Here is a 14636-nt window from a genome sequence, read left to right as displayed (position 1 = left end):
TGAGTACAATGTTGACCAGTAAACCGTAGTCAAACCCCACCCACATCAATGAAGTTTTAATGGCTTGTTGATTATTTCGGTAAATTTTCACAGGAACACCAAAACTTAAGACAAGGTGCATTCATTTTATTTAACTTCTGTCAAACTTAGTTTTTGTGAGCTTGATTATAATGCCCTTCATTAAATCACAGTTAAGTCTAAGAGTAAAGACGGCAGCAGTTATTACCAGTCATGTAGCATGTAGTAACGTAACTACTGAGTACTAGTGTAATGATGCAGTAATTACCACTGAGTTCTGGGGGTGGGAATGTCAGCATGTTGATGGGCGTCCAGACTGATTTGTAATCCCATCACACAATGTTTTGTTTTTTATGATTCTCTACATTAGCTGCGGTTCCTGGTAAATCAATACCCACTGGAGGAAAACATCATCAGCTGAGTTTAGAAATGTGGATTAAACCTGTCAGTCTTTAAAATTATCATTCAACATATGAATCGTAAAAATCTAAGATTTAGAAAATATATATACACCTAAAAAAACAATTTACAAGGAGAAAAAAATGTATTCAGCGTTACAAAGAAGACATTGATTTTTTGAATGCCAAAACCAGTGACTATTACCTAGAGATACTGATTCTGTGCTGTTGCATTGATCTGTGCTGAGAATAAACATGACTATCAGCAGCTGTCGGCTATTAACTGAGGCTTTGTGGACTGTATGTGCATTAAGGCTGAAACTGAGACAGAGGTAGAAGCTGAGTATCTGAGTTAGCCTGTGTTCAGCTCCTGTGTCTGCTGGGGCGAATACTTATAGCTGAGATGTGGTGGCCATGTGGAGCATCTCATGCATCGAGCTACAGAAGTTGTTGAATAGAGATGCAGCATCTGTTTGGTAGCATGATTTCCAGGCTGAGATGGAGATCACAATCCTAAAAAGAAGAACAGCAGTTTGAATTACAGCTGAATTACAGGGAAGATGCACAAAACATCACACATTTAACTGCTTGATGAATTAAGACCAAGTACAAACTGGGCCAATAAATAATAAGCGAAATACTCAACAGGTTTCATTATGATGGTGAAAACTGTACAGTAATTAACTTTATGAAACCCTAAGAACAAGGAGTAACACTTTTATTTTATTGTTCATTTGACCAAAGGTTTTACAATAATGTATAAATTATTAAATTTAAGTTTTATCACTCCACAGAGAAATCCTGAGCAAAGTTTTACAGAAGGGAACAGCTTCGTGGAAAGATGTTTATTCTTACCTGTCATCTCTGATACGGTAGAAGAAGCCATAGCCATGGTGCACCATGGGAGCCACCGCCCCCAGAACTGTGGTGTAGCCCACCAGACTGGACGACAGCACAAAGTTACCACCACCACCACTGCAGATACAAACACTACCCAGTTAGAGACTGACAGAAAGACCAGGCCAGCAATGTTCAATTGGATGCATGTTAAAACTGATCATATCAATATGTCCATTACACTTGAATAGCACTTGAATATACAAAAACAGATCTTTGCACATCTGCACATGGTATTAAATGACAGTGACTAAGTTACTACACTAAGTTACAAAACTTACAAGACAGTTACAAAAAGGTTACCACACACACTGCTTTTTCTGGACAAGGCATAGTGAGGCAGGTGGTCATTTTACAAAATAGTCCACTGTACCTCTTTGCATAGAGGGGATCTGTGAAGAGCTCTGGAGTGGGAAGTCCTGCCTCTTTGGCGATAAGATATAGGCCGAGGAGATGCCTGTCAAAACCTGGCAACAGTGTCACAAAAACAGTATGAGCTAATATCAAGAACATAAGAATACAATTCAAACAGAACGAGTCAAAGATAATACCCTACAGTACCAAGGCTCCACAGTGCTACTACTAGTCACAAACAGTATTTCTTCCTGTGTGATGGGCAATGTACAGTTGCTCAATAGCTCTATAATAATTTTAAATCATAGGAACAGAAGAAATATAATTTCCATTAACGGGATAATGAACTGCTTTGGAGGGCAGTCTTTCTATTGAACACAACAGTGACATAAAGAAATATCAACAAATTGCCAAAGAGTTTAAAACAGAAACCTTCTGCCTCCTGGGCTTCGGCCATTAGTTTGTTGTGTTTATTGAAGGCCACCATCATGGCTTTCCTCTTGACATTGACCTGTGAGAAAAATGTACCATGTCAAATAAAAGACTGTATCCACCCATTTCCTTTGTGACACTTCTCCACAGCGATACACACTCACATCACACGTGGGGTCCATCATTGCTTTACACCACTTAACAGACTCCTGGGTGCAGGGACGCATTGTCTCCGTCCTGCCGTGGTAGAACTTGCGAGTCATCGCTGTCTCATAGCAGCTACCTGGCCTGAGAGAGGGAGGGGATTGTTTAATATTGTTCGATTGTCAATAAAGACCTGAGCATATTTATAACCAGGGCCGCACCTTTTGTGCATTCTGTAGAAGGCCAGCTGCATTGCCAGTTGAATGAAGGTGTCCGGATGCAGCTTCTTCTGCTTGATGACTGATTTTCCGAATGCGGTGAAGGCGTAACACACAACCTGAAGGTCCTGTGTCTGTAAAACCAGAGACAGTCAAACAGCTGTGATGAGAGACAAGTCATTTTGGAGGCTTCTGTAATGGTATTTAATTCTGGCTCACCGATTTCAGGTATTGCTGTTTGGCCTGGCTAATGTCTCTCTGGATTTTCTCATCCACAGTAAACACCATCTCCTCAGGAAGAGGCATGGGTCTGACTGCATCTGAGCCCTAGAAATTACAGACATAGATGTGAGGTTCACTGAACTATCATCAGCAACAACTATTTCATTTCATGATTATGCACAAGTAATAGTCGATGTTTACCTTCCATTTGCCTTCTGTTGCTTTGATTTGCTGGTCCATGTACCAACACATTGACACCAGCACCATGGCATCATATGGGGCATGCTGCAAAACAACTGAAACTGAGTTTTCTGACTTCAAACAATTATGCATTCAACACTGGAAGATAATTTTCTTTTGTAGATCTATCCAAGACATTGAGATGAGCAGAATGAAATCTTAAATCTCAAAACATCTTGTATCATCTCCGGCACTGCATGCGCACACACACACACACACACACACACACACAAACTCACATCACAAGTGGATCCAAAAGTGCCATCCGAGAACACGATCGAATTGTACGACTTGTCTCCCCAGCGGATGGTGGGGTTGCCTGTAAGAGCTTCCAGGGTCATCTATGTTCAGAATTGCAGAGTCAGAAAATCAAACACATGCCTTTTTTCCTGTAATCAGAGCACTCATGAAGTCATAAATAATTCATGTATGTGGCTAGTACATTTGTGTAGTTCTCAGGAGTGGAGTAGGGCTTCGCTTCATCCAGGGATATGACGAACAGGCTACTCTGGATGGTCTCCAGGATGGTCTTATTGTACGGATCAATGCTTATTAGATGTTCCCTGGCCTGTGAAGAAAGTAAACAGACACTGTTGACTGTCAGTTGTTCTTTTATAACGTCAGGAATTTTTCACTCTCCTTTTCATGCCCGACACATGTCTCCAAACCTGGTTCCCCTCACCTTCGCCCAGCGAGTCCTCTCCTCTGAGGTGAGAGCAGCCACTCCGTCTCCCTCTGGCTCTCCCTCACAGTGCTCCTTCACATAGCTCAGTTGCCTGCACAGATTAACACACACATAAAAGTATAAAAAGGGAACTTTGAACTGTGAGAGCTTTGCATCAAACCAAATTAAATCAAAGATTCTTTAAAATCTTTTACATCACCACACAGAGTTGAATCGCTTTGCGCACTGCAGTAACAAAACAATCTCACTTCTTCTGGCAGCTCACATTGCAAATTAAGTTATCAAACACTTAAAAGCCACAAAAGTCTCTCAAAGGAAAGTGAACCGCAAAGCTTTAGACTTGGCAAGACCTGCAGATACATTATATTATGCATGCTAGCAATACTCAAGAGTAAACAAACTACCCATTAAACAGGAATATCACACAGCATCCATATCGAGCAGCCCAAATATATATTATTTAACAAATCTAAAACCAAGAATGTCTATTTTTTTTTTTCATGAACCAAAGAGCTTTTGTCCTCACCCTCTTTCCCAAGTGCATCTTATGGGTCTAAAATTAGATACTTGTTTATACAACTGCATAGTCACAGTTAAGATTCAGTCTGAGCCTGAAAATAGCACACTCACTGTATCTGCTGCCATCCACAAACTAATTATAGATTGTGTTTTCTGACATTCATAGATGTCTCTATTCTTCCCCTCATGCCTGTTCTCTTCTTCCCATTAAAATAATTCTAATTTCCAGTTGATATAATTTCAGTATACTGATATAATCAGTCACATTTGGATGATGCAGTGAAGCCACAATAGGTCTTCATCTATGTGAAGTGTTCCTATTTAAACTGTTACTTTGTCATTTCAATGGATTATAGGACCGTTGATCTGCTGTGTGTCATGAGTAACTGCTGTCTCATCAAAATTATGTTGGATAGATCAACAATATAGAAACATTTTTCTCCCAGGAGGAGAGAAAAGCACCCACTGTCCCCTTCTTTCAGTAACGTAAGTATAGCAGCGCCCTCTTTGGTCTAATTAGTACGAACACACAGTAAACAGTGTCAGTGGACATGGATCCATGGCCACAAACCATATCAATAGGAGATTTGCTCTCTTCGGTTCTGGGCAGGCTAGTGTGATTTTTTTCCCGTACTTCCGTGTAATAACTACCTGAGAAGCTCTGGAGGGGTGAGGATCTGTCCATCATGAAGTGCATCAAATGTGAACATCCGCCCACGACACATCACGACCAAATGGGAAGGGCATGGACCCTCTCTCTCTATGACACAGCAGAAAATGCACATTACACAACAGTGATATGTAAGACGGCCAAGTGGGCTACAGTTTACACGGGTGTCTGAAGGTCAGAGATAAGAGGTGTTTTTTCCACCTGTCTTGAAGTAGTTGTGAATGGTGTCCTTCTTTACTCCAGGTACTTTGCAGGTGCAGAACAACATCCTGAACTGGTCCATATCTAACGGTGTTTTTCCAACTTTCTGAGGAGCCAGCCTCTCCCTGAAATACAAAATATCACATATGTGATGTTGTGTAAAAAAAAGAAAAAAAAGAAAAGCAGAATATGAATTCAACATGTCAAAGCTTGTACTATTTTTTGTGAGCTTGTCTTACGTGCGGATCAGGTTCCAGTATTGTAGTGTGTGCCATGTGCTTATACTGGCCCTCTGCAGACGAAGGCTCTCAGCAGGGGGCCAGTAGTGCTCCAGGTAGGGTGCTGGGCCGCCAAAGTTCACATTCAGCTGGGAGGGGGTGCGGACCTCCAGATAAGCTGTGTCTAACCACCATTCTTCCAACTAGGGACAAAAATCAACAGCAAAGTTGAACAGCCAGGTCTAAAGAGGAAAGTTTTATAATAAAAACGAAACAACAGTAACAGCTGCGTTACACACCCAGTTCCTCTTTGTCTTGGCTCTCTGCAGTAGTTTTTGGTGCAGCTCTTTACCAGGACCCTCTTGGAATTTCCTCACAATGTCCACTGTTGTCTTATACTCTTCCTCAGATGCAAACGGATGAACTGATGGAAAACACATTAACACAAAACTAATCAGTGAATCTGTGCTAAACAGCCAAGTTACCACCAACTTATTAACTCATTGTGAACATTAAGCAGCTTCCCTGGATTTTTTCATCATTCAGCTCACAAGTACACAATATCTATATTAATAATCAATAATAAAATAAAAAACAGAAATACTAGCTTGTACAGTTTAAAACTTTCTGACACACTTCCTTACACCAGACTAACAATAATACAATTTGGTCAATATAAGACCTATTGAATTTAGCATACAGTTAGAAATAGAAATAGATTTAAAAAAAAAAAAGATAAAAGATATCCTGATAAATGGCAATGTATATTTTTTTTACCTGCAATTCTGATGTTACATTTTAATTTTATTAATTCATTAACATTGATGTATCTATTCTTTTTTTTTTTTAAACGTACAAGACTGAATACACCAACTTCAAGCAGGGGTCAAGTTCAGTGAGTACATCATTTCTTGTCTTAACTATTGGCTAAAGGCACAACACGCCAATTCAAAAGATAGTGGTTTTTCAGGGTTGAAAGTCAAAATACTTTACTTTACATACTTATACTTTAGTTTTGTTTTTTAAATTAAAAACACAAAAAATGTTTGCATAAAGTCAAGTTGCAGTGAGCCCATTCACAGAATGTGTTTGAATACATAGGTAAACATTTACACAGCCTGAAAGAGGGGAAATCTGTGACACAGCAGGTTGCACAAAACTACTATCCCACCTGAATCCAGGTACTTGGAAAGGCTGCTCTCTAGTGACGGCACCGGCAGAGGAGGCAGGCTGCTCTGGTATTGAAAGGTCTGCTCTGGCAGAGACTCTGACAAATGATTAGCCATTTGTTCCCCCTGTAACACAAACAAATGTTGTACTGACATGAAGCTGAGGTCGACTTTGCTTTGTGTCACTGGTATAACAGGATGTGACTCACATCAAAGCCATTTTTGTTTCTGTTTTGTAAACTTCCCTCCACATGGAGGAGCAGTGCTGCTGACTACTACCAATATTTAATCAAAAAGTTATTTGACAGAGGTGTGGCAGACTTGGGAGAAGCACAGTAGCTCACATGTAGCTGTTGCTATTTAACTTGAGGAATGGCCTTTAGCCTAATAGATTAGAACTGACTAATATGATCGGATTCCCCAGTTTTAGCCCTTATATTTTGACTATATTTGATTTTACACATTCATAGTGTTGTAAAAATTATTCAATATAATAAATCATACTAATCGTGATAATCATGATTATTTATCTGACAATAATCATACCAAGAAAATCTATAATCGTGACATCCCTAGTTAAGACTGTTGCTCTTGGACTGAATTAAACATAACAATACATTTTGATACATCTTTGGTGTCTGGGGGTCAGTTTATCATCATTTTCAGACATAATGGACTAACGATAAATTATGAAACACAAGCTTTGTTATCAAAACATAATAACTGATACAATGATTAAGGAGAAGAATGAGGGCACTCAGACCTTCGCCAAGGCCAATGTCCAACAACACCTGACCTCTGAATCTGACCCAGATCTGACTCAAACTCATGATGACCCATCCTTTCACCAAGCTCGGTGTGATTCAGCTTACTACTCAGAGTATAGGGGGGACCAGGGATGGTTGTAACACTTTTTGTCTCAGCTCCCATAACTTGCAGAGTGTTCATGGTAGGGCTCTCAAATTTTGACACAGAGTACCCTCATTTGTCCTCCACAAATAGCAATGCCCTAAACTTCTCAAAGTATATCACAGAATTCACTATTTGATGTCAAATGCAAGGAGTGCCACTGTTACAACCTACCTCACTACCAGGGTAGGTTGTAACACAACCTGGAGTAAATTGTAACAGTGAGATTAAAAACTAAAAACTGAGACCAAACCAAAAAAACATGCATCTATGTAAGTTTATTGTGCATGTTCCAACACTAAAGCATCTTCCTATGGTTCAGTGTGAACAAAAATAACTCATTGATGGTTTAACGAAGAACAGTGACAGTGTTGTGGATCCTAACATTAGAAAGCTCTGACCTCCTGTTGAAGGTTTCCATTCATACATGTTCAGCCTTCAACAGGAGGTCAGAAGCAGATTATACAATTCCAGGAAAGATGGTGACACTTAATGACACTTACATAAAACAACAAAGGTAAAAGGTGCAACAACCGATTCCCACCCCTGTCAGTCATTGTTTGACTAGCTGTACCACCATGGTGGTTTCAAATAAACATTGATGAAATGACTCACATTTTACCTAAGAACCTGCTCTTTCATCTTATACAAGTTACCTAATTCAAACTTCAACGCTATCGATACTAGTCAAAATTTAGGCTTGGTCCAAAATATTAGTTTTTGACCTAAAAAAGTGTTTTTTGGCTGTAAAACCTAGTACACACTTATTGACACAGCCATGCAAATTCACATGCAATGTCAGGGAGTGGGAGGGTACACATGATATTGATCACATAGCCTAACTCTAATGTTATTCCTTATTGGTGAAAGTGATGCTGTTACACCATCCCTTTGTTACAAGCATCCCCGGTCTCCCCTACAAATGAACACAGGTAGGGGTCGTTATCGCTGGTGTAAATTACACAGTCAGTCACCACCATTCAACCTAAACAGTAAGTTAACACTACAGGCTAAGGCTAAGCTAATCATCCCACCGAGGTCCTTCTGTCGGTCGGTCGGTCTCAGTTTAAAAACTCATCGTGAACCACACTGTTTAACATTTCAGCGGTCACAATATGGCTTTCTTTGTGGGTTTAACAGATTTACTGTGTATAAGTTCCCATGTTATGTTGCTAACTGTGTCACAGCTAATTTAATTCATAAAACTCCCTTTAAAACGACAAAAGTTGATGGTCAAATACGGTACGGATAAAGAAGAAAACAACAAACGGTTTGCTCCAATTACAGAGATATGACTGTGAGTTATTGTTTGTTAATTATAACTTCAACAACTGGACAGTAATTAACTGTCCACAATAATACTAAGCTGTTAAAAGTTAGCTCATGTGCTAATGCTACAACAACAACAACTAACGTTACTACTACTACTACTACAACAACAACATGTAGATTAAAACACTTCCTAGTGACAGCCTGTCAGCTCACCTTCTTCAGGATATGTTGACTCCAGCGTTGCATTCAGGGACAGCAGAGACACTGTGAGTGCGGTGTGTTGTGTTGAAACCGCAGTCCGCTGCTGCTGCTGCTGCCTCTCGTCCTCACCTTTACCCCAGTGAACCGCTGGTCCGATGCCAAGTGGGAACACGCTGCTGCGCATGCGCAAACTAGGGAGCGCATTTGACCATATTTGACCCCTTTTCTTTTCTTTTAACCCTTTTTTTTTAGCGTTGTCATTTGCGGTTGACAAACATTCAAACACATATTTATATAAACACCACATTTGACCCCCTATGCCCCATAGACAATTTGAGAGCTTCTTTTTACAGTCTATGGTCGAGAGTGAAATAATGAGGTCAGTCTGTCTGTCTGCAGTTTGAGAGGAAGAGACTGATTCAGTGGCTGGAACAGCAACCACACTACAGTGGAGGGAGAATTTAGTTGATACAAACAGGAAAATAAATAAGTGTTAAAAGTGTTATATCTACAAAAATGTTCACTTACTGTTTTACAACTATTATTGTCTGGCTTTTTGTTATTTGGTTATTTAGTCTACCTTAACTGGTGTAAATGGGCAACAAAAAAAAAGGATGCACATGTCTCTGTAATAATAATAATATCATCATCATCATCACAATTACATGAAAAGAGTAGAGATCACATATACAATCACATATGGATTTAATGCTTCTTCTGTGTCACTTGCAACTCTGATAAATGCAAGGGAAAAGGCAGATACCAAGTGGAGAACAAGCAGTGGAGACAAGAATGGTCCATAAAGAGGTTTTATTTTCAAAAGGTTTGCAGTAAGTATCTTCACATTTAGTTCATCCTGATTTGATTAAACTTCAAGAAACACATTAAAGTAGCACAATCGCAAAGTCTAATTCTTTGTTCGGCCACTAGATGCGACCAGTGGTGCGAATCAGATATAACACCCTTGTTCTCTTTACATAGCGTACCGTTCAGGAGGTGGGGCTAAGCGCCGGGCCGGCTTGTCTCATAACAAAAAGGAATTCTGCATTTGCTCCACAGGCACTACACCAATGGATATATTTTGTGTACATATGGCTCCCCTGGACCTATTCATTGCATATTTCGGGTTTTTATTTTTATTGCTATTACTGCTGTATTTGCGATTGTGCTACTTTAAAGTGCACAAGTAGACAGTATATTGCTGTGCACATGTGGACTACAAGTATTAATTAATTAATTTTGATCAAATGGCGACGAGTTTAGCAAGTTTAGTATTTTACCCTTAGAGAATGCATAGATTTGTATTAGTTGTATAAATTAATGAGAATAATTGAGGTTAAAAAAGACATAGCCTACTAAAAAGAAAGAAGTAACAGCAAGTTTAAAAAAAAATGAAAATGACACTTTGACCTGCATAATTATGGCCTCTGAAAGCAGAAGGCTACTTGTTATATCGGGAGCAGCATTGTTTGAGTTACTGGTCTTTTGCATTAATTCTGCCTCCTCAGTTTATTGCAAGTATTACAGCCCATATTTGCTGATGATCTCCTTTGCAAGGGTGATGTAGGCTGACATGGCATCATCTTTGGACGTTCCTGAAAGAGTGCATAAAATCAAATTACATGGATAAGAAAAAACAAATAATCTATTTTTTGCATATTTAATCTTAACATTTTTCAGTCAGTCTATCACTTCAGTCCTGACTGAAACATCCCAACAGCTGTTACATCAATTGCTCTAAAATCTGGTACAGATGGCAATGGTTCCCACTTTTTCTTGGATCACAGTTTCCACAAATTCTGGGAAATCTGTTTGGATTGGAGCAAAAATACAATACAGACACATTCAAGCATGCCTCTGGATAAACTATAATCACTCTGGTGATCATGAGAATTTATTACGCATCGGTAGATGGATAGACTCCATTTTACTCCTATACAGGCACTTTTAACTTGTTACCTTTCCTGGCGTTCCAGGCGTCCCACTTGGCTTTTCCTTTTAAATCCAGCATTCCTGGTCGATCTAATGAAAGCACACAGAGAGGAAGAAACATTCAGAATACTGAAAACATTTCAGGGAAACATTTCAGGGAAGCGATTCATGAAGTCATACCGGTGTTGATGTCTCCAACGACCGCCTGCTTGTAAAGGCCGTAGAGGTCCAGCAGCTCCTGATCTGTGGGCCGCGTCTTCACATTCTTCACATCCTCTGCCAACTTCTCAAACTCTGCCTGTAGGTTAAAGATGACCAGGAAAAGAACAGTCAAGTCAGTTTTTGCATTTTTAACCCTTCCTATGATTACAGCAGTTGTGATATGCAATCCTGATGAGGATGGTTGAGGACGGCTCTTTGGTGCAGTGGGAGCAGCCACTGAATATGAGAATGTGCATATTAATTGGTTACACACAGCACTGAAAGAGAAACCTCAGACTAGTATTCCAGTCATGGTGGGGAGCCCGGGAAACTCATTGTTGCTCAAGCTGGAGATAAACAATGGGCTTTTATTCAGCACTCTTGAGCTTTTGTGTCCACTTGAATAATCTACTTTTCAAAGGATCTGGGGCATGGCACAGTAGATAATTATAGACCATAAGAGAGACGTTTTTGCACAGATTTAAAAAAATCCTATGGACTCTTGCAGCAAATATAATATAAACCTATATTATCAGTCAAAACAGACATTGCATGGAATAGTTAAATATAATAAAGCTTCCACATCCTGCTTGTTCCTCTCAGTCCTGCAGGTTGATTTCTTAAGCAATTGATGTGCGAATAAAGTGCAGTTTCACATCAGAGCTACCAGAGAACCATTGATCAAGATGTGAAGACTTCTTCTTGTGTGCCTCTCACTGACTGTTAAAGATGGATGACACAATATATTACAGTAGGCTAGAGGGCGTGAACACCGGACCGCTACGACCGCCGCTATTCATTTCACAGCTATAATAAGGAACCTCCGGTAGGCTAATTCCTCTCTAAAGACATGACTGAAATGGAGTCAAAAGCGGTGAATATCTTTCTTACCTGAAGAGACATTTTCGCAAACACAGCCCCGTAGTCGAGATGGTTATTTCTTCTTCTTGCTTCGCGCAGCTGTAATTGCAGCACAGCTGATCAATGCGTTATTGTCGACCAAGGCCAGGCCTGCAGAGGAAGGAGCAGGGAGCTGCTGAGGAGCTGATTGGCTGCCTGGAAACACACGCGACACACACACACGCGCGCTATAGTCTATGGCGCGCGCACTCCCACACACACAAAAGCATACTGCACTCAGAACACTGGTCGGCGCTGTCCGTCACTGTTGGTATTTAGTTTTTAAATAAAGTTATTTGGATTCAAACCAACATGGCGGCTCGCTGTGGCTCATCCATGCTGTTGGACTGAAGATGTAAAAACGAAGAAATTGAAAGCAAGAAACGTGATTTTTGTTCTCCCGCATTAAAGACCAGGAACAGTAAAGTAGTTAATTGTTGTTAGTCGCTGTGGTTGACTGATCGGTGAGTGGAAGCAAAGTGTTTTTACGTTATTGATAAGCAGCAGTCTGATCTGTAATCTATAAACAACACTGAACCACTCTGCTACACTTTGAATCCTACAGATTTAAAGTCCTAGTTTTGTGCAAATTAAAATACGAAAGTAATAGCACAGACATTAAGCACTAACAGTAAAAGTGGCAAGTTATCGTACAGAAAAATAATGTTTTGGATTGTAATTATTGATGCATGAATGTGTTCATCACTTTAATGTTTCAGCTGGCAAAAAAGAGGGAGAGCTTTTCCTAATCTAATTAAATATGTTAATTCTCTAGTGAAAGTTACCTCTGAAATGTAGCAGAATAGTGCTTGGGAAAATGGCTACTTTACCAAAGTAGATACAAGTTGTAGGTGCTGATGGAAGTTATTTTCCTTCACTGGTATTAAAAGAGCTGATCACAAATATATAACACATCTTTTTATTAGGCTTGTACTGATATCTGCTTTAGAGCGTAATCTGAACAAATCAAATACAAGACAACTGCCACGTTTACATGTGCATTTTTTCCTACAATCTGATTATAATCATTCTGATCGGAAATTCCAACTTCACTGTTTTACTCTGATCAGCATTTATTCCTATTATTTGTGGCCATGTAAACATGGCTAAAGTGCCTTAAATCTAGTTATAAAAGATGTATTATAGAGTTATATCTCATACTTTTTCATACATTTGCCTTTATAGCTTATATTTTGTGATCATGCTATTGTATCATGTGTTTTACTTTGAGTCACTTTGTCACTAACTGAATTCCCTGTATTGTTTTGTTTTCTAAATGTGTTTTTCAATAAAGCTAAGCAAATTCTCAATAATTATTAATATTACTATATGTTTTGAGCAGGTCTTGTTGGTGTTCTCTGGATGATATATATGCAACGGAGACAAATTATTCAAAATCTAACATTATTTTCTCTTCTACAATTTCTTGAAACTGTTTTATATTGGTTGGGCTTTGTGTGTATTATAATTTTTTTCTATTCTGTTTTCATCATTTCAGAGCAGGCATGGTTTCTCAAGGGAAGAAGGCTAAAAAGGAAGTGTATGTGCCAGCCAAGATCTCCTTCACCTCACCCCTCACGTCGTCATGGAGCCCACTCCCCCAGGAGGACATGCATTTCATCCTGAAAACCCTGAGGGGCAAGCTCGCCTCCATGGGTCTCGAAAAGAAAGAGACGAAAGTCTATCGGCCGTGGAAGACTAAGAGAGACAAGAAAGCTGCTGCTGCTGCTTCATCTTCATCAGAACCTGTTCCCCAGGTGCAGGATACGCCCCAAAACGGCTGGACGGATGTGTCGGCCAGGCGACAGCTGGCCATTGGCATCAACGAGGTCACAAAGGCCCTGGAGAGAAATGAGCTCAGACTGGTGCTGGTGTGCAAGTCTGTCAAACCGAAGCACATGACCAATCACCTGATAGCGCTGAGTGCGACAAGAGGCGTGCCGGCCTGCCAGGTGCCTCGTCTGAGCCAGAGTGTGTCCGAGCCTCTGGGGCTGAAAAGTGTCCTCGCGCTGGGATTCAGACAGTGCTCCTCCAAGGACGAGGAGGTCTTCTCTGACACGGTCGATGCCATTAAACCCAGAGTGCCCTCACTGCACGTTGCATGGCTTCCAGGTGCAGCGGCCACTGAGGAGAAGGCCGAGGAGGAGGAGGAGGAGGAGGAGGGGGAGGAAGAAGAGAAGAGAGGCCAGAAAAGGAAACTGGAGAGTGAATCTGAGGAGATCACAGAGTCGCCCTCCTGCATCCTGCAGCCTCTCCAAGTGAAGAGAGTAGTCGCCAACCCTGACAAGAAAAGAAAAAAGAAGACGCAACCTGACAAATGAACTGTGTAGATGTTTAAAGAGCTGTTCCTGTGACTCTATAACTCAGTAGGCCCCAACTTCTTGGCTTGTGACCATATGAGGCTGATTTTCTCTTTTCAGATTATTTCAATCTAAGACCTGAAGGACCAAGAAGATTTTTCTTTGTTTTTTTTTTCTTTTGACACTTTAAGTGGGGATTCACTGTTCATCTTCTGACATTTCGGATAGTTGTTTGTTTACAACTTTTTTTCTTTTTGTCATTTTTGAAAGTTGAAAGTTTGAAAGCCAATGGTAAAAGTCATATGAACTAAACAATTTAAAGATGTCACCATGTGCTCTGAGAGGTAGAATTATTTTGAGTAGTAACAGCCGACTGCAAAGCTCCCAATCCATAGAGATTTAAGTTTGTCAAAAAAACAAAACACAAATAAGGAGCAGATATGAGCTATTGGAATGGGAAACTCTTATTAAGCAAGTAAATCCTGTTTTCAGTCCTCACTCTTAGCACTGACATGAATAGTAACCAGTGGCAGATA

At 40.1% G+C, this 14636-nt stretch overlaps 3 protein-coding genes across 3 annotated transcripts; 1 reads left to right on the top strand and 2 right to left on the bottom strand.

Annotated features, from left to right (window-relative positions):
- Window positions 1–392: 392 nt before the first annotated feature.
- On the bottom strand, window positions 393–8921 carry crot (carnitine O-octanoyltransferase). The gene is made up of 17 exons (XM_085801218.1): window positions 8780–8921; window positions 6388–6511; window positions 5516–5640; window positions 5238–5419; window positions 4999–5123; window positions 4779–4887; window positions 3606–3699; window positions 3366–3491; window positions 3163–3264; window positions 2885–2968; window positions 2681–2788; window positions 2465–2595; window positions 2264–2387; window positions 2100–2178; window positions 1687–1780; window positions 1272–1391; window positions 393–929 (listed from the first exon to the last, which is right to left on the bottom strand). Exons 1-17 carry the CDS (start codon window positions 8810–8812, stop codon window positions 809–811), a joined length of 1881 nt encoding a protein of 626 aa, XP_085657344.1. The 5' UTR covers window positions 8813–8921; the 3' UTR covers window positions 393–808.
- A 1326-nt stretch (window positions 8922–10247) lies between these two features.
- On the bottom strand, window positions 10248–11973 carry acbd7 (acyl-CoA binding domain containing 7). The gene is made up of 4 exons (XM_085801220.1): window positions 11792–11973; window positions 10880–10997; window positions 10727–10789; window positions 10248–10362 (listed from the first exon to the last, which is right to left on the bottom strand). Exons 1-4 carry the CDS (start codon window positions 11801–11803, stop codon window positions 10289–10291), a joined length of 267 nt encoding a protein of 88 aa, XP_085657346.1. The 5' UTR covers window positions 11804–11973; the 3' UTR covers window positions 10248–10288.
- A 142-nt stretch (window positions 11974–12115) lies between these two features.
- Window positions 12116–14273, top strand: rpp38 (ribonuclease P/MRP 38 subunit). The gene is made up of 2 exons (XM_085801215.1): window positions 12116–12221; window positions 13304–14273. Exon 2 carries the CDS (start codon window positions 13306–13308, stop codon window positions 14119–14121), a length of 816 nt encoding a protein of 271 aa, XP_085657341.1. The 5' UTR covers window positions 12116–12221; window positions 13304–13305; the 3' UTR covers window positions 14122–14273.
- Window positions 14274–14636: the final 363 nt, after the last annotated feature.

This window comes from Trachurus japonicus, chromosome 16 (genome assembly GCF_045865225.1).
Source record: "Trachurus japonicus isolate A0001 chromosome 16, Traja_1.0".
NCBI lineage: Eukaryota > Metazoa > Chordata > Actinopteri > Carangiformes > Carangidae > Trachurus > Trachurus japonicus.
The sequence above is the reverse complement of the archived record's forward strand: the minus strand, read 5'-3'. Positions and strand labels throughout refer to the sequence as shown.